The following is a 26544-nucleotide window of genomic DNA, read 5'->3' on the forward strand; positions in this document are numbered from 1 at the left end:
CGGTCAGTATTTTTTCTCAGGAGTGGGAGCCAAAACCAGGAGTGGGTGATAAATGCAGAATTGGTGACTTGTTTCTATTATACCTTTTCTCTGGTTGTTCCTCACCTGCTTTTTGCTCCCACTCCTGAGAATAAATACTGACCGAATACTGACCAAATACTGATAGTGGGGCCATGGCCTAATTGTGACAGACGTGAATACAATTGAGTGTAAGGAGGGAGTGATGGCTGGGACGCAGTCAGAGAGAGGGGTGAGTGGTGTCAGTGAAGGTCACTCTGTACCTTCAGTGTGCTGCATGCCTGCGGCTGGAGAAAGGGTCCAAATGCTCAATGAAGCACTTATGTGGCTAGTCTGGCTGATCTGATCCCATAGTAACTATTGTAGCTGAAATTGCTGAAAAAGTAAATGCTGGCTATAATAGGTATGATGTAGGTGGTAGACAGCATAGTGCAGCACAGCTTTCTGTATGTGGGTCAGCTTATCCACAGACCCACTAGAATGATCATGTTGACGTCTGACTACTGCTGAAAGTGCTGTAAATGAATATTTGAGCATCAGAACTGTACCATGGACTAATGGAAAACTTTGGCCTTGTCTGCAGGATCATGTTTCCTTTTACATCTTGAAGACTAAGTATATATGCAGATTTTTTTTCCTGGAGAAGAAAATGGCATTATTGCACTGGGCAATAGTCTGCTAAAACACATTGGATCCTGCCAATCATGTGGATGTTACTTTCACACTTACCATGAGTGGGATGAGTAACAATTAGCAGTTAAAATTATTTATCTTAGCTTATGTATTTTTGTTAGTGGGGTGGTTGAGTCTGCTAAAAAAACACCCTCAAGTTTCCTTTTGTTTGAGGGGGTAACCCATTAACATTCTGTGATTTGTGTTGCAGTACAAATGGCTTGACAGTGGGAGCACCCTTTGTCAAATACCTTCTGGTGCATTGCAATGCATTATACCTGCGATCAATGTGAAAAAAGTGAAAGTCCCAACTATGCTTTTTTATGATACCGCTAGAAAAAAAAGTGGAATAAAACGCGATAAAAAAGACGAATATAAATAAAAATGGTATCGCCGAAAACGGCATCTTGTCCCACAAAAAACAAGCCACCATACAGCTCCATCAGTGGAAAACTAAACAAATTAGAGCTGTCAGAATACAGCCATGCAAAAATAATTCTTTTTTTCTATAAAAGTTTTTGTGTAAAAGTGCCAAAACATAAAAAAATTACATAAATGAGGTATCGCTGTAATCTTACTGATCCGAAGAATGAAGCTGCCTTATCAATTTTACCACATGCAAAATGCCATATAAAAAAAAAAATTCCTGAATTGCTGATTTTTGCTCATTCTGCCTCCCAAAAATCAGAATAGAAAGTGATCAAAAAATGTTATGTGCGCGAAAATGGTTCAAATTAAAAAGTCAACTTGTCCCACAAAAAACAAGCCCTAACATGACTGTCGGCAGAAATATGGAAAAATTATAGCTCTCAAAATGTGGTGATGCAAAAACTAGTTTTTGGAAAAAAAATGGATGTCACTGAATTTCAGACTCTCCAAGTCACACTGTGCTCTGTGGCTTTTATAATGTAAGTCTATAGATCGTCAGAACGAGGTTCAATAGACTTACATTGTAAAAGTGATTTCCGGGTCATACATGGATATGATCTGGATAACCTGAATTGCGGTGATGTCACTGAGAAGAGGAGCAGAATGGAGAAGGACACTGGAGAGAGCGAGTGAGTATATTAACACACTACATGCACATACACAAATACATTTATTTAAAAAAAAAATAGTGGGAGAGCTTCTTTAATAGTTGAGACTCATTCACAAAACAGATAAGAATAGGACATGCTTTGAGACCAGAGACACAGATTTGTTTTTAAAACTGATCTGTGTATAGAGATTAATGAAACTCTACGGCTCATTGTGCTGTCTGAGAATAAAGTGGACACCACTAGGACATGTCACATGGATGTATCAGTATAGCCTAAGGGTTTGTTTATGAATTTTTTTTTTTTTTTTTTTTTTTTTTTAGTGGAAAAATCTGATGTCGTTTTCAAGAGAAATTAACATCAGAAATTTGTTGAGGTTTTTAATTCTAACACAGTGTTCAAGATGATTTTTTTAAGTGTTTTTTTTCCACTGGCTTTTTTTTGCAGTCTTTTGACTTTATTAGTTTAGTGTGGATTTCTTATTTTCTTTTCTGTGACACAGTTTTTAAAGCCTTGTAAATGACAAAAACAAACTATATGAGCAGCAATGTAGCTTTTCCACTGAAATCAATATGAAGCTTATACAAACAGTAATTGAAGTAGTTTTTGGTGCGATTTTTGGAGCAGAATCTGATATAAAATAAATTTAAAAAAACATTGAATGTACCCTATTTGGAATTGCTTCAGCAGAACATGTATGGCTTTCTGTCAACAAAATTCAGATGTGTGGTACTGTTACAGAAACAGCTTACGGTTTGTACTGCATTATTTAGTCTGTGTTCTTAAAGGGAATCTGGTTTTTGATACCCCATTTGAGAGCAGCATTATGTTAAGGGCAGAGGTCCCGATTCCAGCAATATATCATTTCCTAGGCAGTTTGCTTCAGTTTTGATAAAATATCTGTTTTATCTGCTGACAATCTACCAGTTCTCTGAATGCTGAGCTCTGTATAACCCTGCCAACACCACTGATTGGTGTACACAGAAAGTTGCCAATCAGTGGTGTCGGCAGGTTTATACAGAGCTGATGAACATTGAGGACTACATGGTAGCAGGTTTACTAGTCCTCTAGTGATAATCCCATGCTGAGAAAACAGTGATTTTATCAAAACTACAGCAAGCAACCCAGTAAGTGACACTTCACAAGAGTCAGGATCCTGCCCTTATATTATGATGCTCTCAGATTAGGTGGCAAAAACATTGTGACAGATTCCCTTTAAGTCAAAGTGGTACACATTATATCTACTCATTCTGTAGTAGGAGAGAAGTAACTCAGTAGCAGGAGGAAGAAAAACAACGAGGCCGATTTATTACTGTATGTTGGCTTTGACTTTTGGCACAAAATGTGTCAAATTGCCGCTTCTAAACCTATTAGGGTATGTGCACACAGTCAGGAGGTGCTGCGGGTTTGACGCTGTGTGTTATACTGAACATGAAGAGGAAGTCCAGGCTACGGCTGTTCTCACTTCCTCTTCATGTTCAATTCGTACGAAGGTGGGGACAGTGACGCCAGCACTGATTGGATGCCGGGGTCACGTGTTACAACGACCGCACGAGAGCCCCAGGACCGTTGGAACCTCACCGGAGGTGAGTATACGCTTTTTTATTTTATTGGGGCCAAACATTTAGATCAAGAAGGGGTTGTCCTAGTAGTGGACTACCCCTTTAAGATAAGTCCATGCATGACAACATTTTTACCCAAAACATTAGTCTAAAAGAAAGGCAGTCAAGAAGTTGTAAAGTTAGACCAAAGTGTTATATTCAGTGCATTTTCTAATTGTCTAGTCTAACTTTATACTGCCTATATTTTAGACCGGATTGATAATTCTGCCTCAATATTTGTGTATTTCATGTTCTTTCTAAATTTGAAATTTACACATTTTTACTTTCCTCAAGAAGTCGTGAAACTAGTACAATCAATGTCATCTGATGCTTTTCCAGTTATTGTATGAATAAAATCAACCATTTTCCATGCATTTTTATTAATGAAAATTTATTGAAATCCTGAAATTGTGTGTATATATATATATATATATATATATATATATTAAATATTTTTTTTCTTTAAATACTTTCATTTATTTTCTTTTACTTATAAAAAAACAAAGCAGAAACTTCTTTAAAATAAAGAGGATGTTGGCAAATACACAAGAAGTGATGTTCACAGAGAATTCTTTTTCTTTGAGAGAGCGCTACCTGCTGCTATAGTAATATTCTAACATAAACTGTTTATTACTCTTTTTTTCTTTATGTCCAATACTGTTTTTTATCCCTTTTAGTGCCAGAAGAGTGCACAAATTATTAATCTCAAGGATTTTACATATTCTAATTACACATAGAAATAAGGAGTTAGAGATGCCTTTTCATGTTAATGAAGGAATATTAATATTTTGTTATGAAAACATTATGAAAACATTTAGGAATATCTCACTTATTCCTCTGTCTAAATGGTTTCTTCTATCTACCTGATTTAGCAAAGACAATGTTGCAAAATTGAGTCCAATGGCTAATCAATATCAATAGAGAAGATGCTGGCTTCATTATACTGCAGGATTTTCTTTTCTGGAATGTTGAGCAGAGAGGAAGCTGGCGGAGAAATACTAGAGGTAAAAGATCAACAGAGGTTTGGAAAGTAATAGGAGGAAAGGCACGTTTGACCACAACAGAAGATTGGTACAATATAATATAGGAATTATAAGGTTATTCTCAGATAAGCAGAAAACGGCAAGGAAGGATAATAGAAATGTATCCTGATTTCTGGCAAAAGTAAGGGCTTTACATAAAACTTAGAGAAAGGAGGGAGAAGAGACTGAAGAAGAACAAAACAATGAAATAGTTCATCCTGCTCGAAATTCACTAAATGTTCCACAGTAGTTAGAGAAGATCATGGAATCCACAATGGCTCCTTTCATTTTATCAGAATAAATTAAAAATGCAATAAACTCCTTTCTGCAGCTACAGGCTTACATAGCGCGACATACCTCTGGCAGAGAAATGGTGAATAAAGCTGAAATCTCCCCAAGTCCATTTTAATGTAACAGAAAGTAATGGCTCCAGCCGGCCAAGTCTCATCCAGTCAGATTGCTCCCTGCATTAGGAGCACCACTTGATGACATATAGAGTTTCTGTGCACACAGGAATAAAGCAAGATGCTAGCTGGATATCACACCGCTGATCTGTAACTCAGCAGCAATAAGGCACTCTCCAATACGAGTGTCTGCGTTGCACGACCAATGCCAAGGCAGTGCCTTATTGCAACAAGGAAAGCGCATATTTTGAAATTGGCATGAGGCTACAGTTATGGCATGCCCCATGACTCAGATGCGTTTTCTTAGCGGACAATATGGGGCTCCCCAAGGTTCATTCCTGTTCTATTAACTCCATTGGGGATGTGAAGGCACAAGGACAAAATGTTACATAATATTGCTTATGCAGGCAAGTATTAGTGTGCTTGCCTTGATGTCCCTCTAGCTAACCACACAAAAACACACACACACTAGGTGCAATGAAAGGTGTATCCCAATGAATCATGTGCTTTCAAACCCATGTGATAAGTACTAGAGAATCATACCTCTCATAGATATCTCTAAGAAATGAACTGTCTGTGCCACTGGCAATGACTGGAGGTTACACAGAGTAAGGGACTCTAGCCATATCTGCAGCACAAAACATTTGATCAATGCAAAACACTGATGAGAATGGTGTCCAGATAAAGCAGGTGCCTTATTGCGAGGGGCAGGTCATTCCCACCATTAAACGAGGACACTTGACTTTAACATCTGAAGGTCTGTTTATGCCAACTAATACCTTTCAGTCACTTTAACCCTTATTCATTGCTAAAAGATCTGCAAAACTGTCTTGATTTACAATTTTAAACCAAAGTCAAGGATCTAAAACTAGAGGAATTTGTAGATTGGTGACAGCTAGGAAAGCATACAGCAGAATGTCATACATACATTTAGCAATTCTTTAGTCATCATAAAAAGGCAATTTCCATTTGCAACCTCATGATAAATTACTGTTGGCTAATCAGTCCTATAACGGCTTGAGAACACCATATCTTTTGATCATATAGATGTTGTATAATCTTTTGCATTGTTTGCACCATTGTTGTTAGAATGTGCCGTACAAATGCCAAATCATATATAATTGGTGGCAAAATTCATATTTAGCCTGCCAACTACTCTTTCACTTTAGTATGCAACCTCAAAAATATTCTACGTGTCTCTTTTTGGGCATTAAATGCAGATCTTTAGCAATAAAAAAGGTCATAGGTTACAAGGGAGCTTTGAGTGGAAGGGTAGGTCCTCTACACCAGCAGCACTTGCTCCAAATGAAAATTCTGCAGATCCTTTTTGAGGCAACATGGTGTGGCCTTTTAGATCTTGACTCCCTCCTCTAGGAAATAAAGTAAAGTCTGGAGTGAACTGCTGAGGAAAATGTGGTGACCCTGGTGCTGGCTGAGGCAAAGAAGGTTGAGAAACAGAAATGGGACGACCATCTTGCCTAAGTCTGTTAAGGGGCAGAGCATTGCAGTTGCTTGGATGGGACACAATGGGAGCTGATTGAGGAAGGAGAAGAGACCTGGAAGAACCACAAACCTGAGTGGTTCTGTTTGGGCCTGGACTTAATGCTAAAGGTGAACTCCCAGGAGAGTCTGATCTCTGAAGTGGAGGTGGTAACACCCATAATGGCTCTGAAGCTCCAGGTAAAGGCTGACCCGGTGATTGGGTGATCAAGCCTAGAGATTGTCTAAAAGTGGGACTTGGGAGTTGCTGGTCAGAATTTGATAGTCTTGGTTGATAAGGGGAATTTCCTTGTCCTAGAGACCACTGTGATGTGTCAAAAGCAGCTGGAGTTGAGGTGGTAGGAAGCAGCTTTTGTGTTGGACCTCTGTCAAAATATGGTACATTATATGGTGGCCTGGGACTCACACAGGCTGCTGCAGAAAAACCCGCCAGTTGATGTACATGATAAGAAGACTGCTGTGACAATGGTGCCTCAGCTTCTGATATGTGTAAAGAAAAAGGTTCTCTCTGTAAGTGTTGGAATTGCCGAGCTGTTACTCCCAATGCAGAATTTGGCGGTCGGAAGATGTTGGCTGGTAGCCGCTGGTGAGTTAAAGGAATAGCAACTGATGTAGTAGCAGCTGCTGCTTGTACGGGTGCCTGAACCAGAGGTGTCCATATTACAGGAGTTGGAGGAGTTGGAACAGAGTCTGCCTCTGGAAATGTGCAGCGGGGTCCTTGGGCCATCTCACGGTCATGTTGCACAATCTGCTGAATAATCTCATTTTCCTGGTAGTTCAGTACCCCTGACCGGAGGTCATGCTGCACCTTATGTAGGAGAAGAGAATTCTTTTTACCTGAAATAAAGACAAAATCCTGTCAACAAAATCAACACCATTGACTTTCACCAACAGCACATAGGTTCTATGTTTGAGTACTGTACAAGAGCATAAAAAATAGCTTTAATTTTGTTCAATTTCACTTTTAACTCTCTAATCTGAACCCTGTGCCCAATTCCACATCTCTCAATTTAGTTAATGACTCTACAATGTATTTCAAACAAAAAATGATTACCCCTATTAGAAATGGCATTAACCTACAGCTCTTCAACCCCTTTCCTAGAATTGCTTGGTTCTCTTCTCCAATAGCTTACTTCCACAACTTAAAAGGAAACTGTCAACTTATTTATGCTGCCTGAACCATTGGCAGCATGAATCAGAGACCAGCTCTATCATTGTAGCCATATATATTTCACTCTGACATGCTCTTGCGTTTCACAAAAAGCATACTTTAAAACGCGGTCTCATGATGACGAGACAAGTATGATTGTACCAAGAGGCAAGTCCGTGATGTCTTCTACCCCTTCCCTTAACTGACAGCCCCTCACTATGTGTGTCAATAGGGAGAGATCTTTCTGGCAAGGAGAGCAAAGAGTAGAGAAGAGACCTGCCTCTTGGACTAGTCATTCTAGTCTCATTGTTCCTGGCTGGCATTTTAAAGTATGTTTTCTTGTTCTTAAAAACATCAAAAATTAATTCTTCACCTTTTTTATTTAAGAATGCAACCCAACCTTAAGAGTTCCTATCCCAACCTAGTCTTTGACCTCCTTAAAGGGGTTTTCCAATGAATAAAGTTAATTTTAATCAACAGATCTTTGAATAAAAATATGTTCCTCAATTGGATGTGTTGAAAAAACTGTTCCTGTGCTGAGATAATCTTATACATGTGCCCCTGCTGTGTACTGTGTAATGGCTGTGTCTTACTGTGCAGGAACATGGTCAGATCATACCACATCTCCTGGCAGGGAAGGAAGCAAAAGAGTATACAGACATGACCGCAGAGGATCACAGCTGATTTTTTCTTTCTTTCAGGTAAATACAGGCAGGGAAATGTTTTGCCTGACAGAAAGTGTCGGCTGTGATCCCCGGCTGTAATGTCTGTATATTCTATTGCGTCCTCCTCTGCCCACTAGCTGTGGTGTGATCAGACCATGTTCCTGCACAAACAGACACATCCAATTGTGGAAATTATTATTATTCCAAGATCTATTAATTAAAATGTACTTTGTTCTTGGGAAAACCCCTTTAACTCTCATATTACTTGCACATGCAGAAATCAAGTGCCCATCAGAAATTTTCTGCTTTGTAAAACACATCATAGACAAAATTTCTCTTCCAAGTGACGCGCCCCCTGGGCCATGTTTGGGGAATACCCGGAGCCGGATCTGTTGGGGGTGGTAGTCCTCGTGGCGGTGACCCGGTCCGTGCCCAGGGTGTCAAACTAAGTGGCGATGTTTTTAGTGGCAGATGTGATATTGTTCGACTACGCCACCCGTTGAATGCGGTTACGAAACCGCCGCTGCCGGGCAGACCGCTGAGGCCGGTGGTACAGTTGTGCAGCGTGGGTAGTATAACCCCCAACGGGAGGGGTATGGCCTCAGGGCAGCGGACGTGAATGATGGGGATGGTAGAATTGCACGCAGGCACCAGGAACCACTCAGAGACGGTGCGGTGTAGTTCAGGGTCTTTACTGGTGACAAAGATAGACCCTCCCGGGAGTACTGGCTAGCGGTCGGGGTCTGGTCAGTCCGTGAGCAGACAGGATCTCCCCTGGCCAGGCGGAGTTGTAGGCCTCCCCAACTAACTGTACTCTTCTTGGCTACCTTGCTAGAAGCGGGTAAAAGTAGCCCACGTCCCTGAGTGTACCGTGTGGTGCTCACCCGTATGGCCGGTGACTCGGGGCCTTCTGGTAGCCTCCGCTCCACGACGGCGGTGCTGGTCCCTTGCGTGTGACCATGCCTTCGGGTTTCTTGGCCAGAGGACCTGAAATCCCCTGCCGGTCGGTTTCTGCTGCTGGGTATGGAACAGTCCCCACAGCCTCGGACTCCGTGTCCGGTGAGATCTCTCCAGTCCGGACGAGCTCTACAGCTTCCAGTCCCGGACTCCTTTTATCACTGCTCCCACAGAGCTCCTGTTGTCACTTTCCCTGCAACTGCTCCACACCAGACCAGACTGTGTCTCTGTCTCTGTCTGTGTTCTTTTCTAACCCCACCTCAGCCCCAGTTTATATAGGGGAAGTTCTTCCCCTCCCAGGACTGGGCAGGAGGTGTGGCATGCTTAGGATTCCTGACCAGGAGACCTCCCACCTGCTCACAGACGTAATATTGCTATTACTGTGGTAACCAGACCCCTGGGGTTCCACATTCCCCCCTAGTAAAATTTAGTACTCCGGGACTAAACATATTTTTTTTTGAAAACATAACAGGGTATAAACAGGAACAATACAATAAGGAAAAACATGTTAAAGTGGTCACGGCGTGTCCGCAACCGGGTGCAATTTTTGAAGCAACAGGGTGTCCATTTCACCAAAGAACAGGGAGCCGTAACCAGGTAGGGGTCTGTCCTGCCCCGAGTCTTTAACAGTCTTTAGTCCGTTCCTGGGTTACGCTCCAAACATATATACAATAAAGTTCTAGTAAATCCACAAAAGATACCTATAAAATAACTGGAAAAACATAATTATTTACAAGCAACAGTAAACAGGTAAATATTAATAAAACAGTCTAAACACTTTAGATCCTCCAACGTATGGGCAACTGGCCTCTAGTGGCTCTAGTGGACCTACGGAGCTCACTAACTGGTCCTGCTCTACAGGGTGTAGGAGCTGTCAAAGGTAAGCTGGGCAGCTGTCTACGGACTCTTTGGCTCACTAGGGGCACGGCAGGCTCACTATAAGCAGAGGGTCGATTCTCCTGGTCTGCTTGTGTGGTGTCTTCTGCCTCCTGGACCGGCTGCTCTTCCAGCTCTACCTGTTTTTCCGTAGGCACTTGGGATGCTGGCTGGAGGAAGGTGAGGACAGCGCCATTTACCTGTGTCCAAGACCGGGGGAAGTCTCCGAGTACAGTACTGATCATCTCTTCCCTTTTCTCTGCGGGTCGAGGGTTTTCTTGATCTTCTTCAGGGTTTCGTAGCTGCTCGGGACACTTCTTCAGGTGATCTCGGGAGACAATGGCTGTGGTTTCTCCTCCATCCTTACTGATTGTGCAGGCTTTCGGGTTTTCATGGCTTGAGGGCAGTACGGTGTACGGGTCCTTCTCCCACTGGTCGTCCAACTTGTGGAGCCGTCTTTTCCTCTTCAAGACCTGCTCTCCAGGTACCAGGGGAACAGCGGGAGCATACTGGTTGTAAGTCTTCTCCTGTCTTTCTCTTGCTTGACAGAGACTTCGTTCAACGCTCTCCTGTACTTTCCGGTACTGCTGCTGCCTCTTTGTGTCCCAGTCTGCTTCTGGTGAAGTGTCCTCGGGTGTCAGGACTCCCATATCCAGATCAACAGGCAGCTTACCAGGTCTTGCTCTCATTAGGTAAGCCGGGGTACAGTTGGTAGAACCTACAGGGATGTGGTTGTATAGGTCCACCAGATCAGGCAGTTTCTCAGGCCACAGACTGCGTTCTTCCAGGGGCAATGTTTTCAGAAGGTCTATCACCACCTGGTTCATCTTCTCGCAGAGTCCATTGGTTTGCGGATGATAGGGTGTTGTTCTTATCTTCCGGCAGCCATACAGAGTGCAGAACTCCTGGAAGACTTCCGCTTCAAAGGCAGGTCCTTGGTCCGTCAGCACCTGCTCTGGGTATCCGTGTGGACGGCAGAAGTGCTGCTGGAAGGCTCTAGCTGCTGTTTGAGCCGTTAAGTCCTTGACGGGGACTACAACCAAGAACCGGGAGTAGTGATCCACGATGGTTAACGCATAGACGTAGCCACTTCTGCTGGGGGTCAGTTTTACATGGTCCAAGGCTACCAGTTCCAACGGCTGCCTGGTGACAATGGACTGCAGGGGAGTCTTCTGGCTGGCACGGTCCTTTCTTCTTAGGTTGCATGGGCCACAGTCTCTGCACCACCTCTCGATGGTTCCTCTCATGCCTACCCAGTGGAACCGCCCGCGCAGCAGGAACTCCAGCTTCTTCCATCCGAAGTGCCCAGCTCCATCGTGGTATGCCTCCAGTACCATAGCCGCGTCTCTTCTTGGCACCACTACTTGCCAGATCAGTTCATGCGTCCGGGAGTTAACCATTCTGCGGCACAACTTCCCCTTGTAAAGGAACAGTCGACTCTTCTCAGCCCACAGTTGCTTGGTCTCCTCCGGAGCGTCTGGGTCAAGGCGGGCATCTGGCTGAGTCAGCATCTCCTTCACCAGTCGGACGGCGGGGTCACTGTCTTGCGTTTCTGCCCAGTTGTAATGAGGTAAGGGGTTGAACGTAGCGGATTGCTTACCCCTTACACGGTGGGAATACTGGGTAGTCCCATGACGGTGAAACGCGGGGAGTTCAACCTCTTCCAGTTCCTCTGGATCTTCCCCTACGTCCGGTAGGTTTGGCATTCTGGACAAGGCATCCGCGTTGGTATTGGAGCGTCCTGCCCGGTATTTAATCGTGAACTCATAGTTGGACAGGCGGGCCATCCATCTCTGCTCCAGGGCACCGAGTCTTGCAGTGTCCATGTGTGTCAACGGGTTGTTATCCGTGTACACGGTGAACCGGGAAGAGGCGAGGTAATGCTTAAAGCGTTCGGTGACTGCCCACACCACTGCCAGGAACTCTAGCTTGAATGAGCTGTAATTCTCAGGGTTTCTTTCGGTGGGTCGCAGTTTTCGGCTGGCGTAAGCAATTACCCGTTCTCTCCCCTGCTGGATCTGGGACAGTACGGCTCCTAGCCCGATGTTACTTGCGTCGGTGTAGAGGATAAAGGGCTGGCTGTAATCAGGGTACGCCAGGATTTCATCCCCCGTGAGGGCCATCTTCAGCTGGCGGAAGGACTCTTCTTCCAGCTTCTCCCATCTGAAGGGCGGCTTCTGGTTCTTGGCCTTCCTGGACTGGCCTATCAGGAGGTCCTGCATAGGAGCTGCCTTTTTGGTGAAACCGGGAATGAATCTTCGGTAGTAGCCTACCAACCCGAGGAACTGCCGCACTTCCTTTACGCTGGAGGGTCTTGGCCATTCCTTAATCGCGGTGATCTTATCAGGGTCGGGGGCCACTCCGTCAGCACTCACCATGTGTCCCAGGTACTGCACTTTTGGTTTTAGCAGGTGACACTTCGACGGTTTCACCTTCAGACCGTAGTTTGCCAGGGCTTCAAACACCTCCGCCAGGTGTTTCAGGTGGTCCTCGTAGGTTTTGGAATAAACTATAACATCGTCCAGGTACAGCAGGACCGTCTCAAAGTTCCGGTGTCCCAGACAGCATTCCATCAATCGTTGGAAGGTTCCTGGTGCGTTGCAGAGTCCGAACGGCATGCAGGTAAACTCGCTAAGTCCCATCGGGGTGGTGAATGCGGTCTTCTCCCAGTTCGCCTCTGCTACAGGAACCTGCCAGTACCCGCTAGTGAGATCCAAAGTGGAGAAGAAGTTAGCAGATTTTAAAGCAGCCAAAGACTCCTCTATCCTTGGTAAGGGGTACACATCTTTGTGTGTGATACGGTTGATTTTCCGGTAATCTACACACATTCTCATGGTGTTGTCTTTCTTTTTAATCAAGACTAGTGGAGCTGCCCAGGGGCTACAGCTATCCCTGATTACCCCAGCCTCCTTCATGTCTCTAAGCATCCCCTTGGCGTGTTGGTAATGTGCAGGGGGTACGGGACGATACCTCTCTTTTATGGGAGGATGGTCTCCCGTGGGGATGTGATGTTCCACTCCCTTCACTCGCCCGAAGTCTAGCGGGTGTTTACTGAACACTCTCTCGTATTCCTGGATCACCCGGTAGACTCCCTGCTTTTGGTGAGCAGGTGTGGAGTCAGTACCCAAATGCAGTTGCTGACACCAGTCCTCCATTTGTTGCTTAGAGCCGTTACCTTCCTCTGGATGAGATGGAGGCAAGGGTTCCACGGACTGTACAGAATTTTGGTTGATGGTATACAATTTGGCTAGCGTAGCATACCGGGGCAGGTACACTTCCCTCTTCCCGATATTTATTATGCGAACGGGCACCCTCCCATGGCGTACATCAACCACCCCCCGTGCCGTCAAAATGGTGGGCCTACTATCTGAGTAGACTGGTTCTACCATTGCCTGGTAATCTCTACCTCTCAGACCAATAGCTGCCCGGCACCAAATCATCATTTCACTTTTCGGGGGCATGGCAATAGGGAAAGGGTCACACATTCTCACGCTACCAATCTCACCACCGGAGAGTTCCACCTGTTGCCGTCGCATCAGTGCCCGGATCTCTTTTTGGAGCACTCGCTGCTGGCCGGAGCTGGCGTTCTTGGCAACCTGCTGTAAAATGAGAATCACCTCTGCAAGACAATTTTCAATCACATTAGTTCCTAGAGTTATCTTTGGGTGACTCTCGTGCTTGTCAATGTCCACAATGATCAGTCCCTGTGCTGCCAGTTCGACTTTACCGATTTTAATGGTCATCTCTTTAAATCCGATCTGTGGCACGGGCTGACCATTGCTGGCGATGATACTCAAGTCGTCGTCTGGGTAGCGGGTTATATCCGAGTCATTCCAGTACTGCTTGAAGAGCACGTACGGGATGGTGGTGACCTGTGACCCGGTGTCAAGTAGGGCACTCATAGGAATGCCATCCAGTACTACAGGCAAGACTGGATGTCCTCCCACGTATTTGTCACGCCAGTTCGATGGGCCTGATGATCTTATTCCTAGGGGTTGGCCCTCTACCCCAGGTTGTGCCAGTTTTAAAGGACAGTACCTTGCCATATGTCCGGGTTGATTGCAGCGGCGGCAGATGGGTTGTCCGTCCTCGTTGTATCGGTCGCTGGGTCTTCCTCTGGCCGGTGGGGTCCTCCTTGGTCGGCGCCACGGGATATCCTCCGGTCCGGATGCCAGCTGGATCTTCCCTGGAGTAGAAACCTGTAAAGACTGCACAGTTCGGGTTAGCGCGGCAACGCTTTTAGTTAGTTCTTGGACCTGATGGTGCAGGTCTGTAGCCGGGTCATTGTTTAAAGCCTGCGCATCAGCTCCCACAGGCCCTGCCGACAAGGGCGCCGTCTCCTGGTGGTAAGTGGTAGCAGGGCGTTTGTGGGTCACAGCGCCACCTGGTGCCGGTTCTCGGAGCACCCGGATGGCTCTGTCCTTGAACTGTGCAAAGTCCAGATGAGGGTCCTGTAAGGCCATGGCTCGCAACTGGGTTCGGTGGGCATTACAATGTAGACCCTCTATAAATTGTTCAGTCAACAGTTTGTCTTCGTTTCCCATGCCGTCAGGGTCAGCCTGCTTAATGGCTCTCAGGGCCTCTTGTAGGTTTAGTGCATAGTCCCTTATATTCTCATGTGCTCGCTGCTTGCACCCGTAGAATCTAAGCTTGATCTCGGCTGAGGTACGGGTATCAAAGGTGTCCTTTAGCCGGACTAGTATCTCTGCGACAGTCCTCCTCCTCCCAAGTGGCCAGGACTTTACCTCCCTTTGGGCTGCCCCTGTTAATTGAGCCACCAGGATGCTCACTTTTTGCTCTTCTGTGAGGGGGTACACCTGGAAGAGGCTATCCAGCCTTTCTCTGAAGTCATTTAGGGTATGTGACTCCCCTGAGTACTGGGGTAGCCAGGCTGCCCCCGGGATGTAGGGAATGGTGAAAGGCATGACCGCAGCAGCGGTGGTGCTGGCGGTGGCTGTAGCAGTGAAGCTCTCCTCCGTATCCGACATCCTCCTCCCCCCTAGTGGACCGTGGCCTACCTTGCGATGATCCTCTTCCATAGGCCGCGGCTCCGCAGTGGATCGTCAGGGTTGAGGACCTTCCGTCGCGCTCCTGTGACGTCGGCGTCTGCTGGGTTCCTTCCAGGACCTTACGCAACGTCCGGACGTGAGGCGGGGCTCCAGTTCTCGCGCGCTTTCGGAGTCCACGCCCCTCTTCTTCCCGCGCGGCGTCCTCAAGATGGCGTCCAATGGCGGGAAGACTCCACGGATGGCGGGAAGAAGGCAAAAGATGGCGTCGGATGGCGGGAAAACTCCACGGATGGCGGGAAGAAAGCAAAAGATGGCGTCGGATGGCGGGAATCTTCACCACAGGTAAGTTTAACAGTCTTTTTCAGGCACGCAGTACCCGGTGGTTGCGGGCACGAGATCCTGCCGACTACGCCAAAAGTTGACGCGCCCCCTGGGCCATGTTTGGGGAATACCCGGAGCCGGATCTGTTGGGGGTGGTAGTCCTCGTGGCGGTGACCCGGTCCGTGCCCAGGGTGTCAACTAAGTGGCGATGTTTTTAGTGGCAGATGTGATATTGTTCGACTACGCCACCCGTTGAATGCGGTTACGAAACCGCCGCTGCCGGGCAGACCGCTGAGGCCGGTGGTACAGTTGTGCAGCGTGGGTAGTATAACCCCCAACGGGAGGGGTATGGCCTCAGGGCAGCGGACGTGAATGATGGGGATGGTAGAATTGCACGCAGGCACCAGGAACCACTCAGAGACGGTGCGGTGTAGTTCAGGGTCTTTACTGGTGACAAAGATAGACCCTCCCGGGAGTACTGGCTAGCGGTCGGGGTCTGGTCAGTCCGTGAGCAGACAGGATCTCCCCTGGCCAGGCGGAGTTGTAGGCCTCCCCAACTAACTGTACTCTTCTTGGCTACCTTGCTAGAAGCGGGTAAAAGTAGCCCACGTCCCTGAGTGTACCGTGTGGTGCTCACCCGTATGGCCGGTGACTCGGGGCCTTCTGGTAGCCTCCGCTCCAAGACGGCGGTGCTGGTCCCTTGCATGTGACCGTGCCTTCGGGTTTCTTGGCCAGAGGACCTGAAATCCCCTGCCGGTCGGTTTCTGCTGCTGGGTATGGAACAGTCCCCACAGCCTCGGACTCCGTGTCCGGTGAGATCTCTCCAGTCCGGACGAGCTCTACAGCTTCCAGTCCCGGACTCCTTTTATCACTGCTCCCACAGAGCTCCTGTTGTCACTTTCCCTGCAACTGCTCCACACCAGACCAGACTGTGTCTCTGTCTGTGTTCTTTTCTAACCCCACCTCAGCCCCAGTTTATATAGGGGAAGTTCTTCCCCTCCCAGGACTGGGCAGGAGGTGTGGCATGCTTAGGATTCCTGACCAGGAGACCTCCCACCTGCTCACAGACGTAATATTGCTATTACTGTGGTAACCAGACCCCTGGGGTTCCACACAAGCATTTATTCTTTCCTAATATTTGAATTACTAGACATGGCAGTGAACTGGTGAAAATGTTGAGCAATGAGTGATCGATAGTACTGGTAGAGGAGTTAGAAATCTTGAGAGGAAAAAAGAGATAGCAGGTTTCATATATCCATTTCCTTAAATAGGCTCAGGTATATTAATCACAAGCTTAATTAATTTTAAATGTTACTAATATTAAGAAATGTACTTTTGTAATTTATAATTCTTGGATAATGCAAAATGAAAATATTAACTTACCAATTCGGTCCAAGCGGTCTAATGCTACACTTTCAAATGCCCGCCTCATCATTGGATACTCCTCTAGAACCTCATTAAAGTGGTCTACACTCAGTGAGTACAGTCGACAATATGTGTCAGCTTTTACACTTGCGGTTCTCCTTCCCCGTGTCAGCAGGCAGATTTCTGAAAGATACATTTTAAGACATATTAGTTAGTCTTGTTGAAAACAACCATCATTAAACTGAAATGTAAACTTTTTTATAAAGCGATTTACAGTGAAAGTGGCTCAATTTTTGTTTGCCTGAATCTACCTCAGCAGGCTCTATTTTTGCCCTAGTAGATGGTGAAGCAATCCTCCTGACAGGGACAGCCTCCATGTCCACCTTTACACTCAAACTTAGTACTCCCTGATATTTCCCCATATGCATTTCAAATTTAATATCTGTGAATAAATTGATGAATCTGCAAAAGGAAGGTAAGTTATCAATTGTCATTTGTACCTTCAGCATGAATGTAATATCTGCTACTGTGATTGAGAAATGTCTGTGCATTTAAAGAAGCACTCCTCCCATCAAAGTTTTTATCCACTTGATATATTGCAGTCTTCATATTATATAGCACTGTGTACTTACAATTGCTCATTTTGCCTTTACCCAGCTAATTCTTCTCTTTTCTCTGCTCTATGTAGAAACAGGAAATCTCTTTTCCCTGCATGACTCATCCCCCTTTTCAACTCCTGACCCAGCTGCTTCTCACCTCCTCCCTGCCAGGAACTTTGCAGTGATGACTCATGCAGAGAAAATAGACCTCCTGTTTCTACATAGAGCTCAGAAGGATTCAGCTAGTCAGTTTTTACTCACCTGATGTCATAGACCTAATGGAAAAGAGAACAAGTTAACTGGGTAGAAGGGCAAAATTAGCAATTGTAAGTACACAGTGCTATATAATATGATGATTGCAATATGAGTATAAAAATTTTGATGGGAGTGCATCTTTAATGTGTAAATGCACCTTTAAAAAACTTTTGACATGTCATAGGTTTTGATCGGTTGGGATCTGGGTAGAAACACCTTTACTGATTGCTAAGTAGAAATAGTTGAAGCGCTCAACAAAGTGCTGCTCTCCTCCAAGATAAACTGAAGACGGTCTGAACAGAAACTTAATGGAGTCTAAGGGAACAGAACTCTCCTTTGAGACATAGAGAGAGACTTATTTTACCGAATGATTGAGGTCTCAGCACTGGGACCCCCATTAAGTAAAACAATTGATATGTCTCTATGATATGTCAAACATTTTCTAAAAGTGAAGTTACACTTTTACCCCTTCCCCTGCATGCATCCAATGCCTTAATGACCAAAGCAAATTTAGACATTTTGCTATGTCTTTATTTAACTGGTTATAACTTCGTAACAACTGTATGTGATGCTCATAATTTTGAATTTTTTTCTAGGAGAAATAAGGCTTTCTTTTGGTGATATATGTCATTGGTATTCCTTTTTTTTCTTCCATAAATCTTACAAAAAGGTTAAAAAAATGTGGTGTAGTATTCTTCAGCTTCATGTGAGATAATTTTTCAATAAGTTATTTAAAAAAAACAACCCTTCAAATGAACAGGAAAACTGTATGTACATGCAGTACTGTTACCACTCAATTGATTACAATAAGCATACATACATACGGTTTAAAAAACTGTAAACTGTTTTCTTGCTCAGATATTCAAATAATTTTTGCATTTTTTTGTGATTTTTTTCATACTCTTATTGATGGGAAGATATATATGTCTATTTTTCACTTTTTTAACACTACAGAGGACCACTAAAATGCATTTTAAAATTTGTTCACCTTTCTGTAACAATTATTTTTATATATTAGACACATTGGGATTTTTTGACAGGGGCAGTGGGGCTACTGATTGGTAGCGACATTTTTTTTCTGATGTTTATTTTTCATTTATTTCAGACATTGTGCCTACATAATATCATAACAGACCTTTGGGGGGGGGGGGCATTCAATATTTAAATACTTCCTTATCTTATCTGATTCCCTTGTAGCTGAGGGAGGTACATTAGCTCCAGTTATAGCGCAAATTCAGCATAGCTGTTTCTACTGTTTTCCCTAAATCCAGTGACCACATCATCACTCGGTCCAGAGGAGGAAAAGCTCTTTTAACACTTCCTATACTGTATACATAGTGCTTGTTCAGCGCTGTGTATGCAGTGATCGGGAAGGCAGAGACTGTAAAAAACCTTCTCTGTCTTCTCTCAGGTAAGTCTGGCTGTGTCTGACAGCCAGTTCCCTGTTCTCACACAATCTCGTGCAGCTGTTATACTATACATTGACATGTTAGGACATCACAGCACAGTTTAATGTGAACTGCTTGGATATTTAAAGTCTATAGGTTAGTGATGATGGGCGAGTGTGCTCGCGACTGCTCGGTACTCGCCCGAGCATCTCACTGCTTGAGATGCTCGGCAAGTAATTCCGGGATGTTCAGGCTGGAGCTCGGATCCCCGCCCTGCATGTTTGGCGCTCTTTATACAGCCAATTAACATGCAGGAATTGCCTGCCACTCACTGTAATGCCATGTTGGTTGTGGCATTACAGTGATTGGCTGGCTGCATAGCGTCATCAGATCTATATAAGACCTGGTGACTAGTGATGGGCGAGCACTAAAATGCTCAGGTGCTCAATGCTCAGGTCGAGCAAATTGGAATGCTCGGGAGCTCGACCCAAGCAACGAGCCCAATGTAAGTCTATGGGAAACTCGAGGATTTTTCAGGCGGCTTCCCCCAGCAGTCTGCAGAGGGCCTAAAAATTGCCCAAATTGATGGGAACAGTGCTCAAATGACATGGGAACAGCATGGGGAAGACCCCTGGAAGCATTTCTGACTCCCAGGTCACTGCTTTCAACAACGTTGTCTGAGGTATTACTCCACTTTTACGGGCTCACAATAAAATGAATTTTCCTGGGAAATATGTTAAGGAACATCCATTCCAGGGTAATGCCTTGTATATAAAGCAAAATAAATAACCAAAAACAAAAATACTCCTCCACACCTTGGGCTATGTTCACACGTAGCATTTTTGATGCGTTTTTGCACTTTTGCATTGCTTTCAACATTGACAAATGCATTCACCAGGAAATGTCATTTTAACATTTTACAACCTTATCTGGCTATGTGGTGTGTGAGACATGATTAGACACATCTTGTTTCATTTATGATGGAAGGACTCTGAAAATCTCAAAGCCTATTTTTATAGGGCCATCAGGCGGCCTTTACTATTCTTAAAGGGCCAGCTGTCGGCCCTCACTATTCTTAGAGAGCCATCAGCCGGCTATGCTTTGTTGTTCCTATTACTAAAGAGTGGGTCTCCTATACTGTTATTGCGTATGCAGTGAGTGGCAGGGCTGCTCAAAACACACCCCAATACCCCTTTGAAAAGTTGGATGCACCCCAATACCCCTTTCAAGAGTTTTAGAGGAGGGCCTATTGAAACAATGTTCCCATTATTAGGAAGTGAATCTCCCATACTGTTTGCCTATGCAGTGAATGCAAGGGTTGCCAAAAATTTGGAGGCACTCCAATGCCCCTTGGAAGAGACGTGGAGGTTAGAGGGCCGCCTGAAAACAATGTTCCCATTATTAGGAAGTGGGTCTCCCATACTGTTAGCCTATGCAGGGAATGCAAGGGTTGCCAAAAATTTGGAGGCACTCCAATGTCCCTTGGAAGAGATGTGGAGGTCAGAGGGCCTCCTGAAAACAATGTTCCCATTATTGGGAAGTGGGTCTCCCATTGTGTTTGCCTATGCAGTGAATGCAAGGGTTGCCAAAAATTTGGAGGCACTCCAATGCCCCTTGGAAGAGACGTAGAGGGCCTCATGAAAAAATGTTCCCATTATTAAGAAGTGGGTCTCCCATAGTGTTGGCCTATGCAGTGAATGCAAGGGCTGACAAAAATTAGGAGGCACTCCAATGCACCTTGGAAAAGACGTGGAGGAGGGCCTCATAAAAAAATGTTCCCATTAGAAAGGAGCGGGTCTAGTATACTTGTAATGTCCATGCACTAAGTATATGGGCTGACAAACATTTATCCCTGGGGGGTATACATGAACATGTATAAAAAAAATTTTTTATGGGCATCATAAACACCCTTTAAAAAAATTCTGTGGGTGTTGCATCACGGGCCATGGTCACCCTGGTGATTTGGTGGTGGAGGATGAGGAGAAGGAGGAGGACAAGAGCAAATGGCCAAAATCAGGAAGCGTATACCCATGTGTGGGTGGGAAAAGGTGCATGGGAATACACCTTCCACACAAAGACACTGGATTTGAGTTTATGTTACACTGCTATCATTCGGTGGTGTTGAGAAGTCTGGCCAAATCCAGCCCTTGTTCATTTTGATAAGAGTCAGCCTGTCAGCATTTTCAGTTGACAGGCGGATGCGCTTATCAGTTATAATTCCACCAGCGGCACTAAAAACCCGCTCTGATAAAACACTAGCGGCAGGGCAGGCCAGGACCTCCAAGGCGTAGAGAGCCAGTTCATTCCACGTGTCCAGCTGTAATTGAATAATTGAAAGGCACAGAGGAATCATGGAGGATGTTGGTACAGTCGGCAAGGTACTCCCTCAGCATCTTCCCAAACTTTGCACTCCTTGTGAGAGTACCTTGCGCCTCAGGACCTGCGCGATGGGAGGGGCTGAGAAAACTCTCCCAGAACTTTGACAGTGTTCCCCTGCCTCTGCTGGATTGGAGTGGTGTCTCTCTCGCCTGTACTCCTTGGTTGTCCAACGAATTGTGACCTCTGCTGTCAGCGTTTTCAGATGATAATTTTTTTAATAGCTCCGCAACAAGGGCCTTCTGGTGCTGCCCCATTTTTGTAGACCTGTCCGCCTCAGGAATAAGAGATATAAAGTTCTCCTTGTAGCGTGGGTCTAGAAGTGTCACCAACCAGTAATGACTGTCATCAAAATTTTGAGAACGTGAGGGTCACGGGAAAGGCAGCGTAACATAAACTCAGCCATGCGTGCCAGATTGCTAACAGGCAAGACTTCCGTGTCCTCACCAAGAGGACGACTGACCATGCTCTCCTCCTCCTTCTCCCTGTCCTCAGGCCATCCACTCTGAACAGACAGTATGACAGCTGTGCAGGTAGTACCGTCTATAGTGCATGAAACTAGCTCCTGTTCTTCCTCCTCCTCTTTGTCACCCAATCCACGTTGGGATGAAATGAGGCTGGGCTGTGTGTAATCACCCAGTATGGTTCCTTGCTCCATCTCATTGTGCTCCGCCTGCAATGCATCCTCTTCGATTGTGAGCAGAGAGCATTTCAGAAGACAGAGAAGCGGGATGGTGATGCTAATTATGGCGTCATCACCGCTCACCATCTCAGTAGAGTCCTCAAAGTTTTGGAGGATGGTACAGATGTCTGACATCCATGTCCACTCCTGAGGTCTTATGTATGGAGTCTGAACTGAATACCGATGGCCTTGTTGATGCTGGTAGTCAGCAACTTCCCTCTTCTGCTCAAAAATCCTTCACAACATTTGCAGTGTAGAGTTCCAATGCATGGGGACATCACACACCAGTTGGTGAGCCGGAAGCTGCAAACTCTGCTGAAGCACAGCAAGGGCGGCGGAAGCTGTAGCTGACTTTCTAAAATGGGCACACAGGCGGCGTACTTTGACAAACAGATCCGGCAGCTCCGGATAGCTTTTGAGAAACCGCTGAACCACGAGGTTAAGCACATGGGCCAGGCATGGTACATGTGTAAGCTCACCTCCGAGCTGCCACCAGGTTCTGGCCATTGTCACACATGACCATGCCTGGCTGTAGGTTCAGCGGTGTCAGCCACAGATCTGCCTGCTCTTTCAGAGCTGTCCACAACTCTTCAACATTGTGCGGTTTGTCACCTAAGCATATTAGCTTCAGGAGGCTGAGGAGGATGAGGTACAGGAGCTGTAGACTGTGGGGGCAAAACTGATTGACTAGGGCCTGAAATCCTTGGCATCGGGAGGATGTGTTCCGTCCCAAGGTCCAAATGGGTCCCGGCTTCCACTATGTTAACCCAGTGTGCCGTCAGCGAGATGTACCGTCCCTGCCCACAAGCACTTGTCCACGTGTCCGTGGTTAGGTGGACTTTCCCAGTAACCGCATTGTTGAGGGCACGGCTAATGTTGTGGGACACGTGCTTGTGTAATGCGGGAACGGCGCACCGGGAGAAATAGTGGCGGCTGGGGACTGAGTACCGAGGTACGGCCGTTGCCATCAGGTTGCAGAGAGCTTCCGTCTCCACAAGCCTAAAAGGCAACATTTCAAACGCAAGCAGTCGCAAAATTAGTGTGGCCTGTGGGGCGTTAGCTGCGTATTTGCACTTGCGTTCCAAGGACTGGAGTAGGGACAACTGAACGCTGCGCTGGGACAAGGATGTGGACAAGCTTTCTGATGGTGCTAGTTGAGTGTGTTCAACTACAGGTGCAGGGCGGGAGGCATCTTGGCATGTGCCATGGACAGGGGATTGGCGTGCACGCACAACAGCGGAAGAAGCAGTGATGTCACCCACAGACATTGTTCCTGGACCCTGGGGTTCGACCCACTTAGTCGGGTACTTTGCTGCCATGTGCCTGATCATGCCAGTGGTGGTCAGGCTGGTAGTTTTGCTACCCCTGCTGATGCTGGCCTGGCAGGTGGTGCAAATGGCCTTTTTGGAGTTATCAGCCGAGTCTGTAAAAAACAACCAGACTCGGGAAGACCTAACAGTTGTACTGGCAACTTCCGTCGTGTTGGTGTTACGGGGAACGGTTGCCCGCCTTCTGTCTGCGGCTACCACATTGCTTCTTTCTGCCTGCTGGGGTTCTCTGCCTCCCTCCCCTTGTGTGCTGCTGTCCTCGCTCTGCATGTCCTCCTGCCAGGTTGGGTCAGTTACTATATCATCCACCACCTCGTCTTCCACTTCCGCACCCTGGTCCTCCTCCTGACTTTCTGGCAATTGTGTCTCATCATCGTCCACCTCTTGTGACACTTTCTCACCGTCGCCTTCGTATGACCGTGGCTGCTCCAATATTTGAGCATCACTACATGCGATCTTCTCTTGCCCCGCTTCAAGTGGACCAGGCGAGAGGCCCGAATCTATAAATGGAAAAGTGAACAGCTCTTCAGAGTGTCCAAGTGTGGGATCAGTTCTCTCTGGGCACTCGGCAAGGTGGGAGGAAGGAGGATCAGGGTGAGGAATATGCAGTCCAGACTCACGGCTACTGAGACTTGACCGTGTGGAAGACAGGGTGGTGGTGGTGGCTAAGTGACTGAAAGCATTATCTGCTATCCAACCAATAACCTTTTCACACTGCTTTGGGTTCAATAGTGGTTTTCTGCGGTCCCCTATTAATTGGGACAAGAAGGTCGAGCGAGAAGATGTGGGTCTTTGTTGTGGCACAATTTCAGCTTGCCCATGGCCTTGGCCTCTGCATGCACCATCACGTCCAGTTCCCCGTCCCTTGTCACGCGCCTTGCCCATTTTAAATGGAGGACAATATCTTCCACTCTCACTACAAATGGCTGAATTTGGAGCAAACTTATATGTGATCCGTGTGACGGACAAACCACAGTTTTAAATAGCTGGCCTGTAGGTAACTATTTTTAACAGCGACCTCATGTCAATAAGTTCGCTGACACACTGAAACAAAATTTTAATGGAGGCCAGAAATGGCAGAATTTAGAGTGAACTTATATGTGATCCGTGTGATGGGCAAACCACAGTGTTAAATAGCTGGCCTGTAGGTAGCTATTTTTAACAGCAAACTGGTGTCAATAACTTCACTGACAGACTGAAACAAAATTTTAATGGAGGTCAAAAATGGCAGAATTTTCAGCGCAATTATATGTGATCCGTGTAACGGACAAACCACAGTTTTAAATAGCTGGCCTGTAGGTAACTATTTTTAACAGCACCCACCTCGTGCCAATAAGTTCACTGACACACTGCAACAAAATTTCAATGGAGGCCAGAAATGGTAGAATTTTCAGCGCAATTATATGTGATCCGTGTGATGGACAAACCACAGTTTTAAATAGCTGGCCTGTAGGTAACTTTTTTTAACAGCAAACTGGTGTCAATATCTTCGCTGACACACTGAAACAACATTTTAATGGAGGCCAGAAATGGCAGAATTTTCAGCGCAATTACAGTACAGACCAAAAGTTTGGACACACCTTCGCATTTAAAGATTTTTCTGCATTTTCATGACTATGAAAATGGTACATTCACACTGAAGGCATCAAAACTATGAATTAACACATGTGGAATTATATACTTAACAAAAAAGTGTGAAACAACTGAAAATATGTCTTATATTCTAGGTTCTTCAAAGTAGCCACCTTCGGCTTTGATGACTGCTTTGCATACTCTTGGCATTCTCTTGATGAGCTTCAAGAGGTAGTCACCGGAAATGGTCTTCCAACAATCTTAAAGGAGTTCCCAGAGATGCTTAGCACTTATTGGCCCTTTTGCCTTCACTCTGCGGTCCAGCTCACCCCAAACCATCTCGATTGGGTTCAGGTCTGGTGACTGTGGAGGCCAGGTCATCTGGCGTAGCACCCCATCACTCTCCTTCTTGGTCAAATAGCCCTTACACAGACTGGAGGTGTGTTTGGGGTCATTGTCCTGTTGAAAAATAAATGATGGTCCAACTAAACGCAAACCGGATGGAATAGCATGCCGCTGCAAGATGCTGTGGTAGCCATGCTGGTTCAGTATGCCTTCAATTTTGAATAAATCCCCAACAGTGTCACCAGCAAAGCACCCCACACCATCACATCTCCTCCTCCATGCTTCACGATGGGAACCAGGCATGTAGAGTCCATCCGTTCACCTTTTCTTCGTCGCACAAAGACACGATGGTTGGAACCAAAGATCTCAAATTTGGATTCATCAAACCAAAGCACAGATTTCCACTGGTCTAATGTCCATTCCTTGTGTTCTTTAGCCAAAACAAGTCTCTTCTGCTTGTTGCCTGTCCTTAGCAGTGGTTTCCTAGCAGCTATTTTACCATGAAGGCCTGCTGCACAAAGTCTCCTCTTAACAGTTGTTGAAGAGATGTGTCTGCTGCTAGAACTCTGCGTGGCATTGACCTGGTCTCTAATCTGAGCTGCTCTTAACCTGCGATTTCTGAGGCTGGTGACTCGGATAAACTTATCCTCAGAAGCAGAGGTGACTCTTGGTCTTCCTTTGCTGGGGCGGTCCTCATGTGAGCCAGTTTCTTTGTAGCGTTTGATGGTTTTTGCAACTGCACTTGGGGACACTTTCAAAGTTTTCCCAATTTTTTCGGATTGACTGACCTTCATTTCTTAAAGCAATGATGGCCACTCGTTTTTCTTTACTTAGAATTTGTATTATGGCAAGAAAAAAGCAGCTAACAGTCTATTCAGTAGGACTATCAGCTGTGTATCCACCAGACTTCTGCACAACACAACTGATGGTCCCAACCCCATTTATAAGGCAAGAAATCCCACTTATTAAACCTGACAGGGCACACCTGTGAAGTGAAAACCATTTTCGGTGACTACCTCTTGAAGCTCATCAAGAGAATGCCAAGAGTGTGCAAAGCAGTCATCAAAGCAAAAGGTGGCTACTTTGAAGAACCTAGAATATAGGACATATTTTCAGTTGTTTCACACTTCTTTGTTAAGTATATAATCCCACATGTGTTAATTCATAGTTTTGATGCCTTCAGTGTGAATATACAATTTTCATAGTCATGAAAATACAGAAAAATCTTTGAATGAGAAGGTGTGTCCAAACTTTTGGTCTGTACTGTATATGTGATCCGTGTGACGGACAAACCACAGTTTTAAATAGCTTGCCTGTATGTAACTATTTTGAACAGCACCGACCTCGTGTCAATAAGTTCACTGACACACTGCAACAAAATTTCAATGGAAGCCAGAAATTG

The 26544-nt window shown here is 45.7% G+C and overlaps 1 protein-coding gene across 1 annotated transcript in view; it reads right to left on the reverse strand.

Annotated features, from left to right (window-relative positions):
- Positions 1-3637: 3637 nt before the first annotated feature.
- HCN4 (hyperpolarization activated cyclic nucleotide gated potassium channel 4) overlaps positions 3638-26544 on the reverse strand; it is a 273787-nt gene continuing 250880 nt past the window's right edge. Inside the window, exons 7-8 of the mRNA XM_073652761.1 lie at positions 16616-16780; positions 3638-7091 (exon numbers count right to left, since the gene is read on the reverse strand). Coding sequence (XP_073508862.1) covers positions 5995-7091; positions 16616-16780 — 1262 coding nt within the window. The 3' untranslated portion in view covers positions 3638-5994. The remainder of the gene's footprint in view (positions 7092-16615; positions 16781-26544) is intronic.

The sequence above is a fragment of the Phyllobates terribilis genome, unplaced genomic scaffold (assembly GCF_046119375.1).
Source record: "Phyllobates terribilis strain yellow unplaced genomic scaffold, ASM4611937v1 Scaffold_11__3_contigs__length_659146591, whole genome shotgun sequence".
In the NCBI taxonomy this organism is placed as follows: domain Eukaryota; kingdom Metazoa; phylum Chordata; class Amphibia; order Anura; family Dendrobatidae; genus Phyllobates; species Phyllobates terribilis.